Raw genomic sequence first — 18,537 nt, 5'->3', positions numbered from 1 at the left:
ACACCGACAACAACAACAACAACAACAACAACACCGACAACAACAACAACAACGACAACAACACCGACAACAACAACAACAACAACACCTCCACCACCACCACCAACAACAACAACAACAACACCAACAACACCTCCACCACTACCACCAACAACAACAACAACAACAACAACAACAACACCGACAACAACAACAACAACGACAACAACACCACCAACAACAACAACAACACCGACAACAACAACAACAACACCAACAACACCTCCACCACTACCACCAACAACAACAACAACAACAACAACAACAACAACAACAACAACAACAACAACAACAACACCAACAACACCTCCACCACTACCACCAACAACAACAACAACAACAAGGGCTACATTAACTAGAACTCACCAATCAACAACAACAGAAACTCCATTAGGTACGATTTAAACGAACAAACTACGGTCAGAGTGTCGTTGTTGTTCACGGGTACACAAGCTTACAAACATCTGTCAGTTCTGTTCTGTAGATAAAATGTTTAAATGATATTTATGTTTGTTTCCAGTCAAACAAACTGGTTTCCAGTTAGGAATGGGTGCTCTTCTTCTCTTTATCCTCGTCATCATCGCCGTCTATTTTATTTGGAGACGCAGGTTTAAAAGACGAGGTGAGTAAAGCAGAACGGGACCAGAATCTAAAACAGATGGTGTCGTGGTTCAGACTCTTTACTCATTCATTCATTGAGACTCTTCTCCTGATAATTCTCACATCTTTGTTTCAGCTTTTGGTCAAGTTCAGTTTCTTGTCTTTCATCTGTTTCCATTCTTTCTAAAAAAGAAAAGAAAAAGGAACAACTACCTGCTAACAGCTCACACGTTAGACACCAGACACAAGTTTCCTTTACAAGGTTTCTTACTCTTTCTTTCCTTTTGGTTCACTGCAGATTTAGAATTGCTTAGATTTAGCGTCGTTGCCACCACCTGATCATTAATCGCTGATCTGGTGATTTAGTGCACAGAGTGGCAAAATAAACATTTTAATTCCAGTAATTTATTTTAAAAATGCATCTTCAGCGCTGCATTGATTTCTAGGTGACAGCTGCACTTTGGAGCTCTGACACTTTAAACTGAATCCATTCAAATGTTAAAAGTTCTGATAAAGGAGAAAAAAATCTCTTCAGTTTGTCACAAAGTGAAGTTAATTTGATTAATCAGGTGTTCTTGGTGTCCAGGAATGCTGATTCAATTTGATTGGTCTGTAGGTGGTGATGTCATCCAATCGCTCTCTGATCTTGAATCTGAGCACAGCACAAGTTACCATGGTGATTTACCCAGGATATGACTGGAAATCTGCTCTGTAGTCTTGTCTGATCACCAATGTTAGATAATGAATCCAGATAAAAAGATACCCTGGGTGTGTTGAAGCAGCTTCCTGTTCAGGCCTCGGGTGACAAACAGAACCTCGTGTGACTGTAAAACTTCATGTTACAAGAACTGAGAAGTAATTCAGTGTTTTTTCTTAGGAGCTGGACCGCGATCGGCACACCGCATGACAGAGCTGCAAGGTACAGCTGCATGGTTGTTCTTTTAATTCTACCTTTCATACAAAGAGACACACGTAGAGAATATATTAATATACGTTCATCTCATAAAAAAGCAAAGCCAGCCAGCAGAAAAAAGCTGCTCCTCACTAGGTTACTTTCCCCGCTGACACCGTTGTGTATGTGTGAGTCTGATGAAGCTAACATGGGAACAGTAAAGTTACTGGGCCATAACACTTACTCATAATGCAACCTGAGCATTAGAAGAGGGTTTTAAAATAAAGAGAAACCAAACAAACACTACTTTTTGGCAGGTGTGATAAAAGCAGCCGAGCTGCAGGTGTGCCCAAGCTTACGTCTCCAACTTCGAAAGAACCTGACTGTGTGTTAAAGCAACCTTAAAATCTGATCACAACATCCTGTTGAATGTTTTAACAGACACGTCAAACCAAAATGATGATGATCCCACATACGCCACCATCCCCGACCTGCCACCGACTGGAACCCTGCCCGGTAACACCTGACCTTTGACCTTCACAGCCTCATGACTGAACCAGCCGTTCTGCTAATACTGCACCTGCCTTTATTTAATCCAAACATGTCCCGTCCTCTTACAGACTCGACATATTCCTTGATTGGTTCCACTTTTCACGCTGGCAGTAATAAAGGTATCTATAGTTACCAGCTCCACATACACCACCTCATGTCATCTACACGTGCACAGGTTTACAAACTGCTGCAGTAAAGTTTACAGCTTCCTGTAAAAAGGTAAAAATGTTGGTTTGTTGTGTGAAAGCATGAAAGTGAAATGTGATGAAGGCCGTTTGCTGTTTTCACAGGTTTATTGAAGCAGAACGACCCCACATACGCCACCATCACCCACCTGCCACACACCACCAACACGAACGGTAACTCTGCCGGCACAAACTCTCACAGCAAACACACAAACACACAAACAAACACACAAACACACAAACACACACACAAACACACAAACACACAAACAAACACACACACAAACACACAAACAAACACACAAACACACAAACAAACACACACACAAACACACAAACAAACACACACACAAACACACAAACAAACACACAAACACACAAACAAACACACAAACAAACACACACACAAACACACACACTGTATTCATTCATGACTCTGATCCTGCAGATTCTCCTTATTCTTCGGTCGGTGAGTCTTTCAGTGGTGGAAATCAAAAAGGTAACTTTAATGCTGAGCTCCTCAAATCCTCCGAACAAACATTTACACTGAGATCCACCTTCATCCACCTTCCTTCACCTTCATCCACGTTCCTCCACGTTCCTCCACGTTCCTCCACCTTCCTCCACCTTCATCCACCTTCATCCACGTTCCTCCACCTTCCTCCACGTTCACACCGTCAAACTTGTTATTTTCATTCCCATCACAAAAATAATCAAAGATTTCTTCGTTTTCTGCCCCCAAAGGTTCAGAGCAGCTGACTGACAGCACGTACGTCTTACTGCAGAAGCCCAAATCACCAAGACCGGTTTAACTTTATCTGATGGACCAGTCGAAAATATTGGTTTGTCTCAATGTTTTACTGTAAAAGTGTATGTAATTGTATTTTTATATGTATATAATAAGAAGTTCATGTATCCTTCAATTTTTTGCCTCCATATGAAACGAGATTATAAATGAAACTAAAGAGAGACGTGCTGTTGAATCTGTTGGAGCAAAGATGATTCCATACTTTCAGTTTCCATGTAAAAATCAATAAATCAATAAAATGATGTGGGATGAATATATTTATATATCCCAGTACACTGATGTGTGTGTGGGTCCTTCTACAGTTGTAAATTTGAATTAATAATAATAATAATAATAATAATAATACATTTTATTTGAGGGCGCCTTTCAGAAACCCAAGGTCATCCTAAAAAGATCAAAATTAATAAAAGGAACAATAGTCATAAAATACATAAAATAAGTTAAAATTGCAAAACAGAGCTTGACAACAGATAAAATCAGCATTAAAGCGAATAAACCAGTTCAAACAGATGTGCTTTGAGCTGTGACTTAAATACAGAAAGAGTCAATATTTCTTAGTGCAGGAGGAAGAGAGTTGCAGAGCCGAGGAGCAGAGCGACTGAAGGCTCTGCTCCCCACAGTGATGAGACGTGTGAGGACGTAACAGTAAGATGATGATCTGAGAGGGCGGGAAGCAGTGGTGATATGGAGCAGGTCACACAAATATGAAGGAGCAGATTTATGGACACACTTGTATGTAAGAAGTAAGATATTAAAATTTATCCTGGCTTCTACGGGCGACCAGTGAAGCTGCTGAAGAACTGGGGTGATATGAGCTCCTAACGGGGTGCAAGTTATGACCCGAGCTGCAGAGTTTGAGTTTATGAAGGGACCTTTTAGGGAATTGTGTGTTTACTTTGTTTTTGTTTGTTAGATATTTTATTCTTTTTTAAACTTGCTTTTCCACCTGGATTGTTTGACACGTGTGACCACTGTCGGCTTTGGACTCTAGATCAGAATTCAGACTTTCATTTTGTTTTGCAGTTTGGGTTTTCCTAAATGGAAACTAGGAATTATTCCTAATGGTCTATTTCAGGAACCAGTGGCTAAAAAAGGTCAATAAACCATTTGAATCCAGCCTCAGGTGTCCTTAACTAAATCTAACCACGGCCAATATGAACAAAAGGCTGTTATTAAACCAGGACCAGGGGTCCGTTCTTCGTACCTCGCTTACTACATCCAAGATCAAATCATCGCGCTAACCGTGAGCTCGCTATTCCGGTTCTCCGAACACACCTGTTGTTGACGATTAGTACAGCTGGATGAAGTAATGTGAGATCACTGGGTGGCTTAACAGGGGCTACGCATCGATAGAAGAAACATTGATCGGCAACCCTCTGATTGGTCGGCGAAAATGTCGAAGGAGCGCGCTCGGTATTTTTCGGCAGCAGAGCAAGAACTCTTGATTGAGGGATTTCAGGAGTTTCAGAGTTTAATCAGAACGCAAGGGAACACTGCAAAGGCTGCAAAAGCAAGGAGCGAGGGCTGGCAGGAAGTTGCTGACAAATTAAACTCGTAAGTAATTTAATAATAACAATAATAATGGAGTGGATTTCTATAGCGCTTTTCAAGGCACCCAAAGCGCTTTACAATGTCACTATTCAGTCACTCTCACATTCACACACTGGTGGAGGCAGCTACAGGTGTAGCCACAGCTGCCCTGGGGCAGACTGACAGAAGCCAGGCTGCCATATCGCGCCATCGGCCCCTCTGGCCAACACCAGTAGGCAAGTAGGGTAAATTTATTATATTACATTATATCCTCTTTCACATTAGAGCCACAACAGGACCCACTAGAACATGGGAACAAGTAAAAGTGAAATATAAGAATATTCTACAGAATGGTAATATTTATCACTTATATTGCTTTTAGTCTCTTGGAAAGAGACCCTGAAATAATCTGTTAGTTTGTTCATAACAGCAACCAAGAAAAGGGCGGAGCAAACAAAGACAGGTGGTGGTCCTGCACCCCCTCGTCAACAAGTTGGTTAAGTGAATAATACCCTCACGGGAATATCGATATCTCTCAATGAGCACACTGTCGCGCTGAGCTAAAGGAGCTTGTCTGTCCCGCAATATACGCTGAATTCTGAGGACTCTCCTTATCAATCTTGCACCTTCCGCAATGGGCTGCTCGCGTATACGGACAGGACATGGCTGCGACAGGCTTCCCAAATCCACCTTCGCTTTTATAGCCGTGGTCTCTCATCTTGATTACACGAAGTAATTTACAATTACTACTCTGAAATATGAATTACATCTGTAATAATCACATACATGTAATAGAATGTTAATAGTTCATTTCCCTTTTTTAGGAAATGACCTGTATGTATCTGTGTGACATCAATAAAAGGATCAAGTGCTGCATTATCTTTAGTTACATTGATGTTATTTATTTATGGTGAAACAGTGGTGGAATATCGCTGTTGCTTTCGTATAAATGAAGCGGACATACCTGCGTGGCCGCGATCTAATCCTGTTTACATAAAGTAAACCTGCTCCCCAGCAGGTTTACGCTTACGGCTCTGTTGCTATGGCAGCAAGTCCCGGATGAGCTTCGGAGAACCGAACGATCCAAGATCACGCGAAATCGTCAACAATCAAATCCAGCTAACTTACTTAGCGCGGTACGAAGAACAGACCCCAGGTCTGGCTGTCCTCAGCTCCTTCTGTTGCTGAGCCTGTTGACCAGTTGCCTTTCACAGCAGACGTGTCGTGTGCTGCACTCACCGCTAACTAGAGCAAAGGACCCAAAATTAGTGTTGCGCTGGCGGCTGTGCCCCACTTTGTGCTCGATGTGCCCGCTTCCTGTCGTTTCACAGCATGTATCTCTCTGACTGCATGTCCTCTGTTGGGTTTATCTGGGCACAAACTCCCCTGCAACACGAGACCGAACTGCTCGACAAGACAAGGAGTCAGCCCAGGCCTTCACCTGTCCTTAGCCAACTTCCACTCCTACGGCCCTTTTTATTGTCAGCAAGCAATCATTCATGAATATGCAATTACAAATACACGTGACAGTCTTAAGCAACATCTCTGAACAACATCAGTGTCTGTATTCTCTCTCTGTGTGTGTGTTTCCAGCTATATCATACATAGATACGCGACCTTTCAATGAACTTAAACTGTGTATGAGGTTTGCAGAAAAGCAGAAGTAAGCGTCCCACTGAATGATAAGAACAGGAACTTGCGATGTTTCATATCTCAGACGAACGTTTAAAGGTGTGGAGTTTTAAGAAACAGAACAGCGCAGTCTTTTTCCTGAAGCCATAATGGGAATTATAACGTCGAGGCTGCTTCCTCTCATCTCGTGGTACACAAGTGCACACAGAATCTCATCAGACATAATAAGGATGTGATTATTATCAGCGTACAAATGATTATATATTTCTAAGCACAAATGACAATATAAAAAATATCAATTCCAACATCCTCTACGAGACTTTGTGTGTATTGTGTTCAAATGTTTAGTAAAATCACGCGTCGCTCACTCATGAAGAAGAAAGCCGTGTAGCTATCCTGCCTGGTGACGAGTGTGTCGTCACCACAACGCTTCCCCCAAAACTGTTCACTGAACCTCAGCGTGTGCTTGAACTTAGTGCAGCACTTAGTGACCACACGAAGGTACGTCACAGCACTCAGCGGTCAAAGTTGAAACCAGTTGAACTTTGACCCCAGCATGTGCGAGTACTCCTTGCTTGTGGTTCAGTCTTAGAGACAGGATGAGGAACAGGAAGGAGCTCTGAGCAGAGCCAAAGGTCCTCCGCATCGAAAGGAGTCAGCTGAAGACTTTGAGGCATCTGGAGAACAACCCTCCTCCACCTGCTCCATGGAGAGCATGGGACAGGTGGAGGACAGGGGGGTCTGGGACTTCTACACACAGAGGGACGTAGGTATGACTCACATCAATATGACCACATGTGTATTCAAAAATCTGCTGCATGAAGTAAACCTCTTATATCCTGGTGAGCTGCACGGGGTTGCAGCACTGTTGTCAAACACCACGTGCTCTGAAACCACAAGCATGGCCTCGTGGTGGTCATGGCAACAACCTGCTTTGCTCTCCAAATGTCCGCGCGTGAAGTCAGAGTGAAACTGATGTGGTGTTAATGATGTCCTTCAGCTCTCTCTGCTTAGTTTACGTTGGGTGTGGTTGATTCGGGGAGGCAGTAATCCCTGTGGGGTGTCAGGCAGGCCGACCACAGAAATCAGCTGCTCGTCTGCTTTGGTTGGCTAAGCTGGATTTACCTGTGGATGGACAGAAGAGCAGAACTGAAATATGTCTTGATGATATTTCAGCTGTGGTGATGTCATGCTGTACATCAGCGCTCATTAACCTCAGTGTGGTGAAACATATTGTGAGCTGGCTGCTATGTGCTGCAGGAACAGCTGTATACACTCAAGCAGCTTATTTCCTGTTTTGAAAAGTTCAAACCAAAGTCTGTTTGCTGATGTCAAAGTGGTCGTTTGCTCTGGGATCCATATCACTGCAGGTAAGAACTTTTCAATATCTATTAACCCTTTAAAGCCGGTCGGAGCGGCACGCTCCATTTTGCGTAACTATTTTTAAATCCCGGTAGCTCTGCAACCACGTAAGCTAGCAATATAATTCTTTTTGCATATGAAACCGGAGGAGTTGTACTTGCATCTTATGCCATCAGCTTGTCCTCGGTCACGGTTTCCTTCCACATATAGCTTTGCAAAAACTACATAAAAAGCACTTGCAGCAACAAAAACATAATATTACAGAAACAGCTTTGCCGATCCGATCAGCTGTTTGTAACACTTCCTACGTCCATCAGCGTGAACTATCCTATGTCCGCCATTACCTGCCCGAAACCGGAAGTGATGTCATTTTGCGGAAATGTAGTTTTTTACTATCAGGGCCTCATGAGCCTATACTTGTGTTTTTAAAAGTTATATTTGACTTTATGACTTTCTGTGTGGTTTCTGGGATGCTGAGGACTCATATTGCACTGCTGGAAATAGTTAATTTTGATGCACATGCTGCTTTTTTGCAAATTTGCACTATAATATATTTTTTCGTTTTTCCTGTAGTATATGAAAATTGGTGTATCTCAAAAATAAAACTATGAAGACACTTAAAATAAATTTCCTGTGGTGGGAAACTAGTTTGTGCAACTTTTTTGTATTCACAGTTTTGAGGGATAAGCCTCTTAAATTTCTCTAACTACAAATATATGTTAAAAAAGCAAAAACGATTTTAAATTTTTTTGTAATTTATTGCACTTTTTTGCAATTTATGTAATTACTATGCACCTAATGCAGACATATTATTAGAATTTGGGCTCTAACAGTTGTATTGATGTATAGCAACTTGAAATGCTTCCAAAAATGGCTCCACAGCATGTAAAAATATACTATAAGCTCTGGTGGACTTGGTTCTATGGTAGGTCTTAAAGGGTTAAAATGATCCTCAGCAGCTGCCTCAGTTCTGATTTCTTGTAATGAGCTTCGTGTGGAGACTTCTGTGTCTTTGTAAGCTACTTAAAGCTGATGATAGCGTGGACATAAGACACAATATGTCTCGGTCCTGGGTCGGTGTTTTGAGTTTCTTGTGTCTCAGAGTTTTTGTATTATGATCTTAGTTCTCTTTGTTCACCAGTTTATTCTTTAGTCTGCTGTCTTAGTTTGGCTTTCTTGTATTCTCTTTAGTTTTCTGAGTATTTCGTAGCCGCCCTCTGTGTCTCCCTGTTGTTGTTCTCTGTGTTTCTTAGTTGCTCTGTCTGCCATAGTCAAGTCTGCGTCTGTTACATTTCCTGTTTTACTTTGAAGGTCTGTGTCCTACGTGAATGTACTGAGTTTCGCTTCCTTTGGGTCTCGTTATGTTCAGTTTCTCCCGTCTGTGTCTCATTCCCTCGTTATTTCCCAGTGTATTTGAGCCCTGTGTTTCTCTGTGACAGTGTCGTGATTCTCCCTGTGGCTCCTGGAGTACATTATAATTAGATTTTCCCACTTTAGTTTTGTGTTGTTAGTGATCTGTTTCCAGAAATGTGCTTTTGAGTTCAACTTCTGTCCCTGTGAGTTTGCGTTTGGGTCCAATTCCTGCACACGGCTGAAACATGACACAATAAAGACGAACGATCCTGTGCATTAGAGAATAAGACCTGCTCATCAGAAGGGAAGATGCTGTGGATGTGACAATGATCCTATCAGGTGACATCAAACCTTATCAGAGTTCTTCAGTTTTTCTTTGTTTCTCATTTGATGTTTGAAATCTTTCCTTTCTAAAGTTTTTACTGAGTTCAGTCAATAATCATGTTTTTATCTTATCTTTTGAAAATAATGTAACTTTTTATCCATATACATAGCACTGAAACTGCTCTTATAAAAATAACAAACGACCTTCTTATAGCAGCTGATTCTGGTCTCCTCTCCATCCTTATCCTTCTTGATCTGAGTGCAGCTTTTGACACCATCTCTCATCCCATTCTCCTTAGCAGATTAGCTTCTATTGGTCTCTCTCACACTCCACTAGCCTGGTTTAAATCATACCTATCTGACCGCACTCAGTTCATTCAATTAAAATCCTTCACTTCTCAGCTTTCTCCTTTATCCACTGGGGTGCCCCAGGGATCTGTCCTCGGGCCCCTTCTTTTCATCATCTACCTTCTTCCACTCGGACATATTTTTCATAAATATAACATTCAGTTCCACTGCTACGCCGATGACACCCAGCTCTATCTCTCTACCAAACCTGACTCTACTCTTCCTCCACCCTCCCTCATCCTCTGTCTAGCTGAACTTAATTTTTGGTTCTCCTCCAACTTTCTTAAACTCAACAGCAATAAATCGGAACTTCTTCTGGTTGGCACTAAACGACTGCTATCCAGAATTAACAATTTCTCTCTCACCATCAATAACTCGCTGGTCCCTATCTCTCCTTCTGTGAAAAGCTTGGGTGTCATTCTCGATAGCACATTATCCTTTAACTCACATATCAATAATATTACACGTGCAGCATATTTCCAACTCCGTAACATTAATCGCCTCCGCCCCTTCCTCACACCTCACGCCATTCTCATCCATAATCTTGTTATCTCTAGAATTGACTACTGCAACTCATTATTATTTGGCCTCACACAAAAATCTATCAACAAGCTCCAACGTGTCCAGAACTCTGCTGCCCGTATTATTACTAGGACTTCTTCTACCCACCACATCTCCCCAATCCTGAAGCAACTTCACTGGCTCCCGGTCAAATTTCGCATCCATTTTAAAATAATTCTGTATACATTCAAGGCTATTCACTCTCTCCACCGTACCTCTCTGACTTATTACAGATGAAGCTCCCATCCCGCTGCCTCAGATCTTCATCTTCTCTTTCTCTCTCTGTTCCCTCTGCTCGTCTGATCACAATGGGAGGGAGGGCCTTTAGTTGCTCTGCCCCTCGACTTTGGAATTCCCTACCCCCGGACCTCAGAAATATTAGTTCATTCTCTCTTTTTAAGTCCACCCTCAAAACTCATCTGTTTAAAATTGCCTATTCTTAAATTTCTGTATGTTTTAACTTTTATCTTCTATTTTTATCATTGTGTATATTTCCAGTTTTTATCTGTTGTACAGTGTCCTTGGGTGCTTTGAAAGGCGCTATTTAAATAAAATGTATTATTATTATTATTATTATAATGCGTCAGTTTAACTTTGGTTACATACTGCCCCCCCCCCCCCCCCCCCCCCCCCCCCCCCGTTACTGAGGTCAGACATCAGATAACAGGAAAGCAACTATGAGCCAAACTGAAACTGTCGACGTATTTCACACATATCTCACTGTCTCCCAGAATACACTGCTGCTGAAAGTCTTCACTCGTCTGCCTTCACACGCATACGAACCTGAGTAAATCCTCAGGGTTGAGTATGATGTCGGCTCTTTGCAGCTATTTTATTTCCAAGTGTTTATGGGAATTTCTCACCGTTCTTCCAGAAGCATCTGAGAGGTCAGATGTCAGAAGAGAAGGCTCCTCTCTAATTCATCCCAAAGGTTCTGTCGGGTTGAGTTCAGGACTCTGTGCAGGCCGGTCAAGTTGTTCCACTCCAAGAAATGATGACGAAACGTTTCTCCCACTGCAGACGTTACATCCAGATGAACAGTGCTGACTTTGTGGGATCTCCTTACCTGACTGAGCCACAGGACCCGAACTGAATTCATCCTTGTAATTCCATTTCAGTTCAGTTTTACTGACACAATGCCAAATCACACCAGCAGCTGCCTCAAAGTGTAAGAGAACAACAACGATACAGAGAAAACCACAACACATACTGAGTGAAAAGGGTGACAGAAGAAGAAACACAGCCCCCAGCAGCATAGAAATATTGCAGCATTACATTTTGGATCAGCTGAAGGCTTTCAGGGAGTTTTTAGGACTTCCTGATAATAATGAATTACAGTCGTCCAGCCTGGAAGTAATAAATGCATGAACTAGTTTTTCAGCGTCACTCTGAGACAGGGTTGTTGATTGTCATTTATGCTTAGAAACATCTACTCATATATGCTTAGAATTTTATAATCAATGTCATGATGGTAGAAGTTTGATCCTTAGGAGTCTGCAAAGACTGTGTGCCTTCCAGAGTGTTCTGGCATTCACTCCCACATCCTGGGAGCGTGGGAGAGGTGGTCCCTGCTCTTATTGCTTCATGGTAGGAGAAACATCTGTATCTGTTTTAGTCTCAGTGCCTTTTGTTTAGATGAACTGCTGGACTTCCAGACCAGCAGGTTTAGGGAAGTCTTTATGGGGCCACACTCTGACCCCACACACAAATCTGTTATTTTGGTGATCTGCACAAGTTTACAAAACCACTGTTATAACTGAGTTTTCTCTGCCATACCTCTGCTGTGGTTGTGACATGAAGCCAGCACGACCGTCCTTTCCCAAAGTAGTCGGGAGTCGATCCCAATGAGACTTTATACCGAGTCACAAATTCCAGCAAAAGATAAAATATTAGCGACTTATAAATCCAGATGTCAGATCACAGCTGTTTAATAATGGTTAATACTCTTAATTTCACAAATCTTTGGTATAATTCTTTTATCGCGACGAGTCATTGTTTTACTGATTGCACTTCCTCCTGAGATCAGTGCGCTCTACACGTTTCCTGTTTTGGACACTAATTCACTATTTTAAACTTTCTGAGTCATACTGACTCGGTGTTCATAACGACAGCTGTCTTTCACACATGTGTGTATTTCTGAAACATGTGTTGCATCAACCATGTAATGTTGGACAATAAGTCCTTTATTTGCCACCAAATGATAAATGATGAAGACAACAGGAACCATCGGCCTTCATTAACCACAAAGTGTGAAAATATATCTCGATGATCGCTGCGTGGAGGAGGATCAGCTCCATATGTGTGAGCAGCTGCAGTTTGTCTGTTCACAGGTGTGAGTCCGGATCAGGATCAGGTGAGTATTAGTGGCTCTAAGTTGTTAGGCTAGCTGCTCTGAAGTGGGAAATACACATGTTAGCCCCTCCTCCTTAGGAGTGTTTATGCAGACTCTCCGGTTGCTGGCCCTCTGTCCCTGTGGAGTGGAATTTATACTCGTCGGGGATCGAACCCGTAGTTTTTACGTCCCTTAAATCAGTCAGTTCTGTAAGTGACATGACTTCTACCTCACTGAGCATGGCGCTTCTCAGTGCCCGCTCATCAACCAATGAAACGTTCTTGTTGAACGATTTTATTCTTTCCAAATTTTTTACTTTTAACTGAAACTTGGCAGCGCGATGGCGACTTTTCATCCCTCGTCGAACTTTGCCCGGGCGGATACTCCTAGCCAGCCTTGGACGTCCGGTCGGGGAGGAGGTCTCGCTGTGGTGGATCGAAGTCGGATCCATTGTTGCCCATTAATGGTGAAAAAATGTTCGTCGTTTGAACTACAGCCAGTTAAAATTGTGTTACTGTAGTGTGTCGTCCACATGAACCAAAAGGTCAGTTCTTAAAGGAGTTCAGTGACTTTTTGTTTCCACCCTGAAGCTGTCCGGACTGGTTATAACCTGCACGTTGATGATGACTCCGGCCTCTTTGCCAGAGGTTTTCTTAGCGTCATGGACTCTTTTTACACAGCATGTGTTTGGCCCCACACATACCAAAGCACACACACTGGACCTCGTTTTTTCTTTAGGCTGAACCACTGACTTCATTAGTTCTGAGGACATTTTTATCTCGGACCATCATTCTGTTATTTTTAAACCGTCCTTCCATCCGTCTCCTGTTCGACATCTACTTGATTCTCGCATTTTAAATTCCTCTACTGCTGCTAAATTTTCGGATGTTTTACATTTGGTGTTGCCTGTCTCTGACGAGGTTGATTTATTAACAGATCTTTTAAATAATCATTGTCTTTCTATTTTAGAAAGTATTTGTCCTTTTAAACCATCCGACCCATCCTTCAAATTCGGGGAAATGAAGGACACATTTGTCGGCTGCATTCGGAGGAGTCTACGAATTTGGACAGCCTTCGGCGCGTCGCTGTGACGTAATCGGTCTACAAATGCGGCCTCAGGAGGATGCAGCCCATGAATTTGGTTTTTGTGGCTCCCAGACTCTGGAGCTCTTCCACTGAATGTGAGATCTGTAGACTCTGGCAGTTCTGTTAAAAACTGTTAAAAACCCATCTTTTTAAACTTGCCTTTGGTTGATGTTGTTTTATGTTCTAGCTTCTGTGAAGCACTTTGTGATTTTATCTTGAAAGGTGTATATAATAAAATGTTACTTATTTTACTTTGCTCCTCCCCTCACCCCAACCAGTCTCAGCAGAACCAGTCTCAGGAGATGGCCCCGCCCCTCCCTGAGCCTGGTTCTGATGGAGGTTTCTTCCTGTTCAATGGGAGTTTTTCCTTCCCACTTTTCTTCCTTTCAGCGTAGATCATCTGTGTCACAGCTGACTGAAGATTTCAACCACAAACATTCTGAGAAGTAAGATCTCAGAATAAATGCACAGTGGAAAATATAAGCACATTGTGAAATGTCATATTGTACGTTTGACCACACTGACTCTAAACTATTAACAGCTGATCTAATGTTGGAAAGCACCTTCCACCTTCCAGCCCAACCTACAGAGTTTACCGGCAGTGACGTGTTCACACAGTGACGTGAAGGCAGATGAGTTGTTATGACCATAAAAAGACATTTAGACTTTGTGGCTTCTTGTGTGAGGACACAGCAGAGTATTTAAAGCTCAGAGCGATGCAGCGAGCGGTCATTTCTAGTCTCGGTGCTTCATGTGCTTCTGTGCCAGGATGAGGGTGAAAGTCTTCAGCTGCCTGTTAGTCTTCGTTCTGGGCTGCAGTGCAGGTAAGGAGCTGTTCATACTTTTACAAGCCACACACACACACACACGTAAACGTTGGCAGTTGTCACATAACTTCATTCATAAAGGCTCACCATTTCTTTGACACCTGTATGGTGTAAATTATAATTAGATATTTGAATTTTGGTCCCTTGGAGCTTCACAAACCTCCCATGGATGAAGCCTGAAAGCGTATCTATCCTTTGTGATGATTATGAATTGAAAAACACAGAATATAGACCGAGGGTTTCTGACAGCGCACTAGTGTTTAATGTCGTTCTGTGGTTTCTGCATATTGTCCATCATGTTGCAGATATTGAATGATATGTTGGATTGGTGCAGCTGCAGGGTGGACTGTACTACGAAGGATATTCAACAACTAAACCTAAAGCCCACCTCAGACGGATGTCAGTTTGCAACTTTGCCTGTTAAGCTGGGCTGTGTTTCAGTCCTCACACCACACATGCAGAACTGAAATGGTCAGGGTTGACTGCATTTTTAAAGAAAATATTGTTTAATTTTCAGGATTGATGGACACAGCATGTTTGGGCACTTCTGTCAGAATAGAAAAGAAAATCATTTGAGAAAGTGTGAAGGTGAGAGGCCAGTAGAGAGGCTCGGAGACGCTTTCAGACTGCCTCCAAGAGATTCTGACAGGCGACCCGGGAGGGGGGGACGGTGCTCTACCAGCACTGTTTACAGTGCGGTGGGAGTGCTGCTGACTGCGACTGGGGATATTGTCAGGTGGTGTAAGGAATCCTTAATCCCACGGACACGTCTTCTGTAGAGGAAGCAGAGTTTGGGGACGAGGACGGCTCCTGGCAGGGCCTCTGGCTGGATGAGATTCATCCTGATTCCTGAAGGCTCTGGATGTGGTGGGGTCGCTTGGCTGGCATGTGTGGAGATCAGGGGCAGTGCCTTTGGATTGGCAGACCAGGGTGATGGTTCCCATCTTTAAGAAAGTGTGCTCCAACTATAGGGAGATCACACTCCTCAGCTTTCCTGGGGAAGTCTATGCTGAGGTGCCAGAAAGGAAAGTACTACATCCTTATTCTCACTTATGGTCACGAGCTGTGGGGTAGTGACCAAAAGAACAAGATCGCAGATACGAGCAGCGGAAATGAGCTTCCTCCAGAGTGTGGCTGGCCTCTGCCTTAGAGATAGGGTGAGGAGTAGAGCTGCTGCTCCTCCACATTAAAAGGAGCCCATTCGGGCATCTGACAAGGATGCCTCGTGGGCGCCTCCTGGGTGAGGTGTTGTCCAACTGGGAGGAGGCCCTGGGGCAGACCCGGATACGCTGGAGAGATCATGTCTCTCGGCTGGCCTTAGTGTTTTCCTGGGAAAGCAGGTGGCTGAGGAGAGGGAGGCCTGGGCTTCTCTGCTTGGCCCCCCGCGACCCGGCCTAAGCAGAAAAAACGGACGGATCACCGTTGAGTCCATTCATAATCAGGTTGCTTCATAATTTAAGATTTTAAAAAATTCAGTTTTGAGAGCAAAATGAATGTTGTCCTTGCTTAAACATCACCAGGTAAACAGGACTTTCCTATTGAATTATTGCTACAAATTCCATCTGTAATAATTTAATGTCATGCTGTGTCTCACAGGAATAATCCAGAGAGTGATCCAACAGAAGGAGTCCATCGCTCTGCCCTGTCCTGGCTCAGTGGAGGGTAAAGTGACGTGGAGCAGAGAGAGCGAAGGACGGAGGGTTGACCTGCTGGTAGTTGATGGTGACAGAGACATCAGACTCGTTCCTGACCCACACAAACGCTTCAGCTCATTGGCAGATAAATCGCTCTACGTTTTCAAGGCCACTCGCTCAGAGACTGGAAAGTACTTCTGTAACAATGAGCTGGCTGCAGAGCTGACGGTGACACCATCAGGTGGCAAAGAGAGAGGAGTGAGCAACAACTCGACAGAAGTGAAGGAAACTGTCTCCATCGGTCAGACGTTCAGTCAAATATAACTTTACAGCCTCACATCCATATATTTAAGACTTTTATGAATGTATATTTGAAAGTATCCTGTGTTTCTGTTAATATTATATGTGTTGCTGAAGCAAAAACAATATTTAACATTCCCTCTGAGACTGTAAGCATTAAGAACGCTCTGATGGGAACGTCACTTCACTTTTGTTGGATTTTTGGAGTTCAAAACTGAACAAAACATTTGTGTTTTACAGATTTTGAGGATCAGATAAATCCTTTTATTAAACAATAATGTCAGTCTGTGATTAATGTTTCATACAGCGCTGTGTAGCTCTCACTCACACACTGCATCCCCAAATCAGCGCTCCACCCTGAGAGTCCGATGCTCAGATAAATATGATAAATGTTTTCAGCTCACAGCTCACAGCAGGTAGAAAACCACCATAGATATACTTTGAACATCACACAGGCCTCCCTATTGGATAGTTCCATCCTGCAGTAACCAATCATCTGTATCAGCTGCACAACAAGGTTTTAATGCCACATGACCGCCGGAGGGCGCCAAAGTAAAACCGTCGAGTGGTTAATGTGTCAACAATGTGTCATCGTGTGACTCAGCAGTAATTTCCCTCAAAATAACAACAAATGCAGTTTGAATAATTTTATATTTTAACCCTCGTGTGGTGTTCGTATTTTTGTTACTCAGCCAGTGTTCATGAGTCTGGTGGACCCGCCAGAGGTTTGGCTTTCCAAACTAACACTATCAAACAATTTTGTGTTAAATTACTCAACAGATGTTTACTTCATCCCAATAACAAGACATATGAACAGCAAACACGGTTATTTCTTCCCTTTGCCTTTGTTAGATCGCATTTATGAATTAATGTGCTTCTCGTTTCTTTTTTTTTTATATATAAAATGTTATAAAAAAATAAAATCAGTTATAATCAAGTGGAGTGAGTGGAAAGACAACACATTTACACATGAAACAATATGTTTCACAACTAGATGGGATCAGCTGCTCATCAATGGTGACATTAGGCCCAGGGGAGGTGGTGCACCGACTATCCCACACTGTCCTGATGGCAGCCAGCTTGTCTCTCTGCTGTCGAGCTGGTCTGTCGTCTCGGTTAAAAACAGATAATCCTGGAAATTTTGTGGAAGTTTTCCAGAGACACTGATGCACGGAAAAGTTCTGCATCCCACGGGGATTCTGTGGATTCCCCTTTGGACCTGAAAACTCCTGCGAGGATAAGAACCCCAAAGTAGGCCTGTAGATGAATTTGGTCCATCTGCTTCCACTACTCTCCAAAAACACACCTTCCTTCTAAATTACTGAAATCCAGAATAATTTTCTGGATGGAATCTGGGATGAAAAGCTCAAATGAAAACTTGATGTCCTGCACATGACCGTGTTGGCCCTGGTTGCACCCTTATCACGTTTGCAGCTCTGCAGGGTGGCTCATTTCTTGGGCAAGAAGACCATTCAATTTCACCAGTTATTGACATCCATATTTCTTCACTTGCTGTCTGGTGGGCTTGTTCTGGTCCTGGAGCTGGCTGCTGATGGGGTACTCGTCTTTGTTTTGTTACTAAATGGCGCTCAGCCTCATCCTCTTCTTCAAAGTCACTGTCAGACTGAAAATTCAGAAATGTGATCCTCATATTCTGAAACCTCTTCTTCTACAACTTCATCAGAAGCTCCTCTCTCTTCGAAAATCAATTGCAAGGCCCTCGCAGAAGATAATCTTTGGCCATCTTGATCAGTTGTGATAAAGAACCACACTGGCAAAGTCTTATTTATAGTATTATGCCCCTAATTTGCAGGAGGGACAGGGTATGAGAAAATAAAATTTGGATTCCTCAAGAAAGAGTATAAATGTGCAGGAATGTCAGAGCACACGTGTTGATAGCTGAATTTTCAATAATGTTGCAACTTTGTGCGGGAGGGGAAGAAAACACTATCAGCAGCACCAGAAAGGAGGAGGACAGAGTGTGGGAACACAGGACCTGCACTTTCAACACTTTTATTAGACCTGGGTCCAGTGGACCCGAACACCTTGTATGTAATGTAAATGCGTGGGGGGAGGTACAGTATGCGGTCATTGAAAATGTTTGTGGATTTATGTCCCTCACAGAAAATAAGCCAAAGATTTTTTTTTTTTTATTAATCCTTTATTTATCCA

The 18,537-nt window shown here is 42.8% G+C and overlaps 2 protein-coding genes across 2 annotated transcripts; both read left to right on the top strand.

Moving 5' to 3' along the window:
- Positions 1–350: 350 nt before the first annotated feature.
- LOC143414468 (uncharacterized) lies at positions 351–3,277 on the top strand. The gene is made up of 8 exons (XM_076878876.1): positions 351–433; positions 560–661; positions 1,517–1,558; positions 1,973–2,047; positions 2,152–2,202; positions 2,374–2,442; positions 2,717–2,767; positions 3,013–3,277. Exons 2-8 carry the CDS (start codon positions 586–588, stop codon positions 3,078–3,080), a joined length of 432 nt encoding a protein of 143 aa, XP_076734991.1. The 5' UTR covers positions 351–433; positions 560–585; the 3' UTR covers positions 3,081–3,277.
- Positions 3,278–14,356: 11,079 nt separating this feature from the next.
- Positions 14,357–16,562, top strand: LOC143414491 (uncharacterized). Its single transcript, XM_076878955.1, has 2 exons — positions 14,357–14,428; positions 16,028–16,562. The coding sequence occupies exons 1-2, from the start codon at positions 14,374–14,376 to the stop codon at positions 16,387–16,389; spliced, it is 417 nt and encodes a 138-aa protein (XP_076735070.1). The 5' UTR covers positions 14,357–14,373; the 3' UTR covers positions 16,390–16,562.
- The last annotated feature ends 1,975 nt before the right edge of the window (positions 16,563–18,537 follow it).

The sequence above is a fragment of the Maylandia zebra genome, linkage group LG22 (genome assembly GCF_041146795.1).
Source record: "Maylandia zebra isolate NMK-2024a linkage group LG22, Mzebra_GT3a, whole genome shotgun sequence".
NCBI lineage: Eukaryota > Metazoa > Chordata > Actinopteri > Cichliformes > Cichlidae > Maylandia > Maylandia zebra.
The sequence above is the reverse complement of the archived record's forward strand: the minus strand, read 5'-3'. Positions and strand labels throughout refer to the sequence as shown.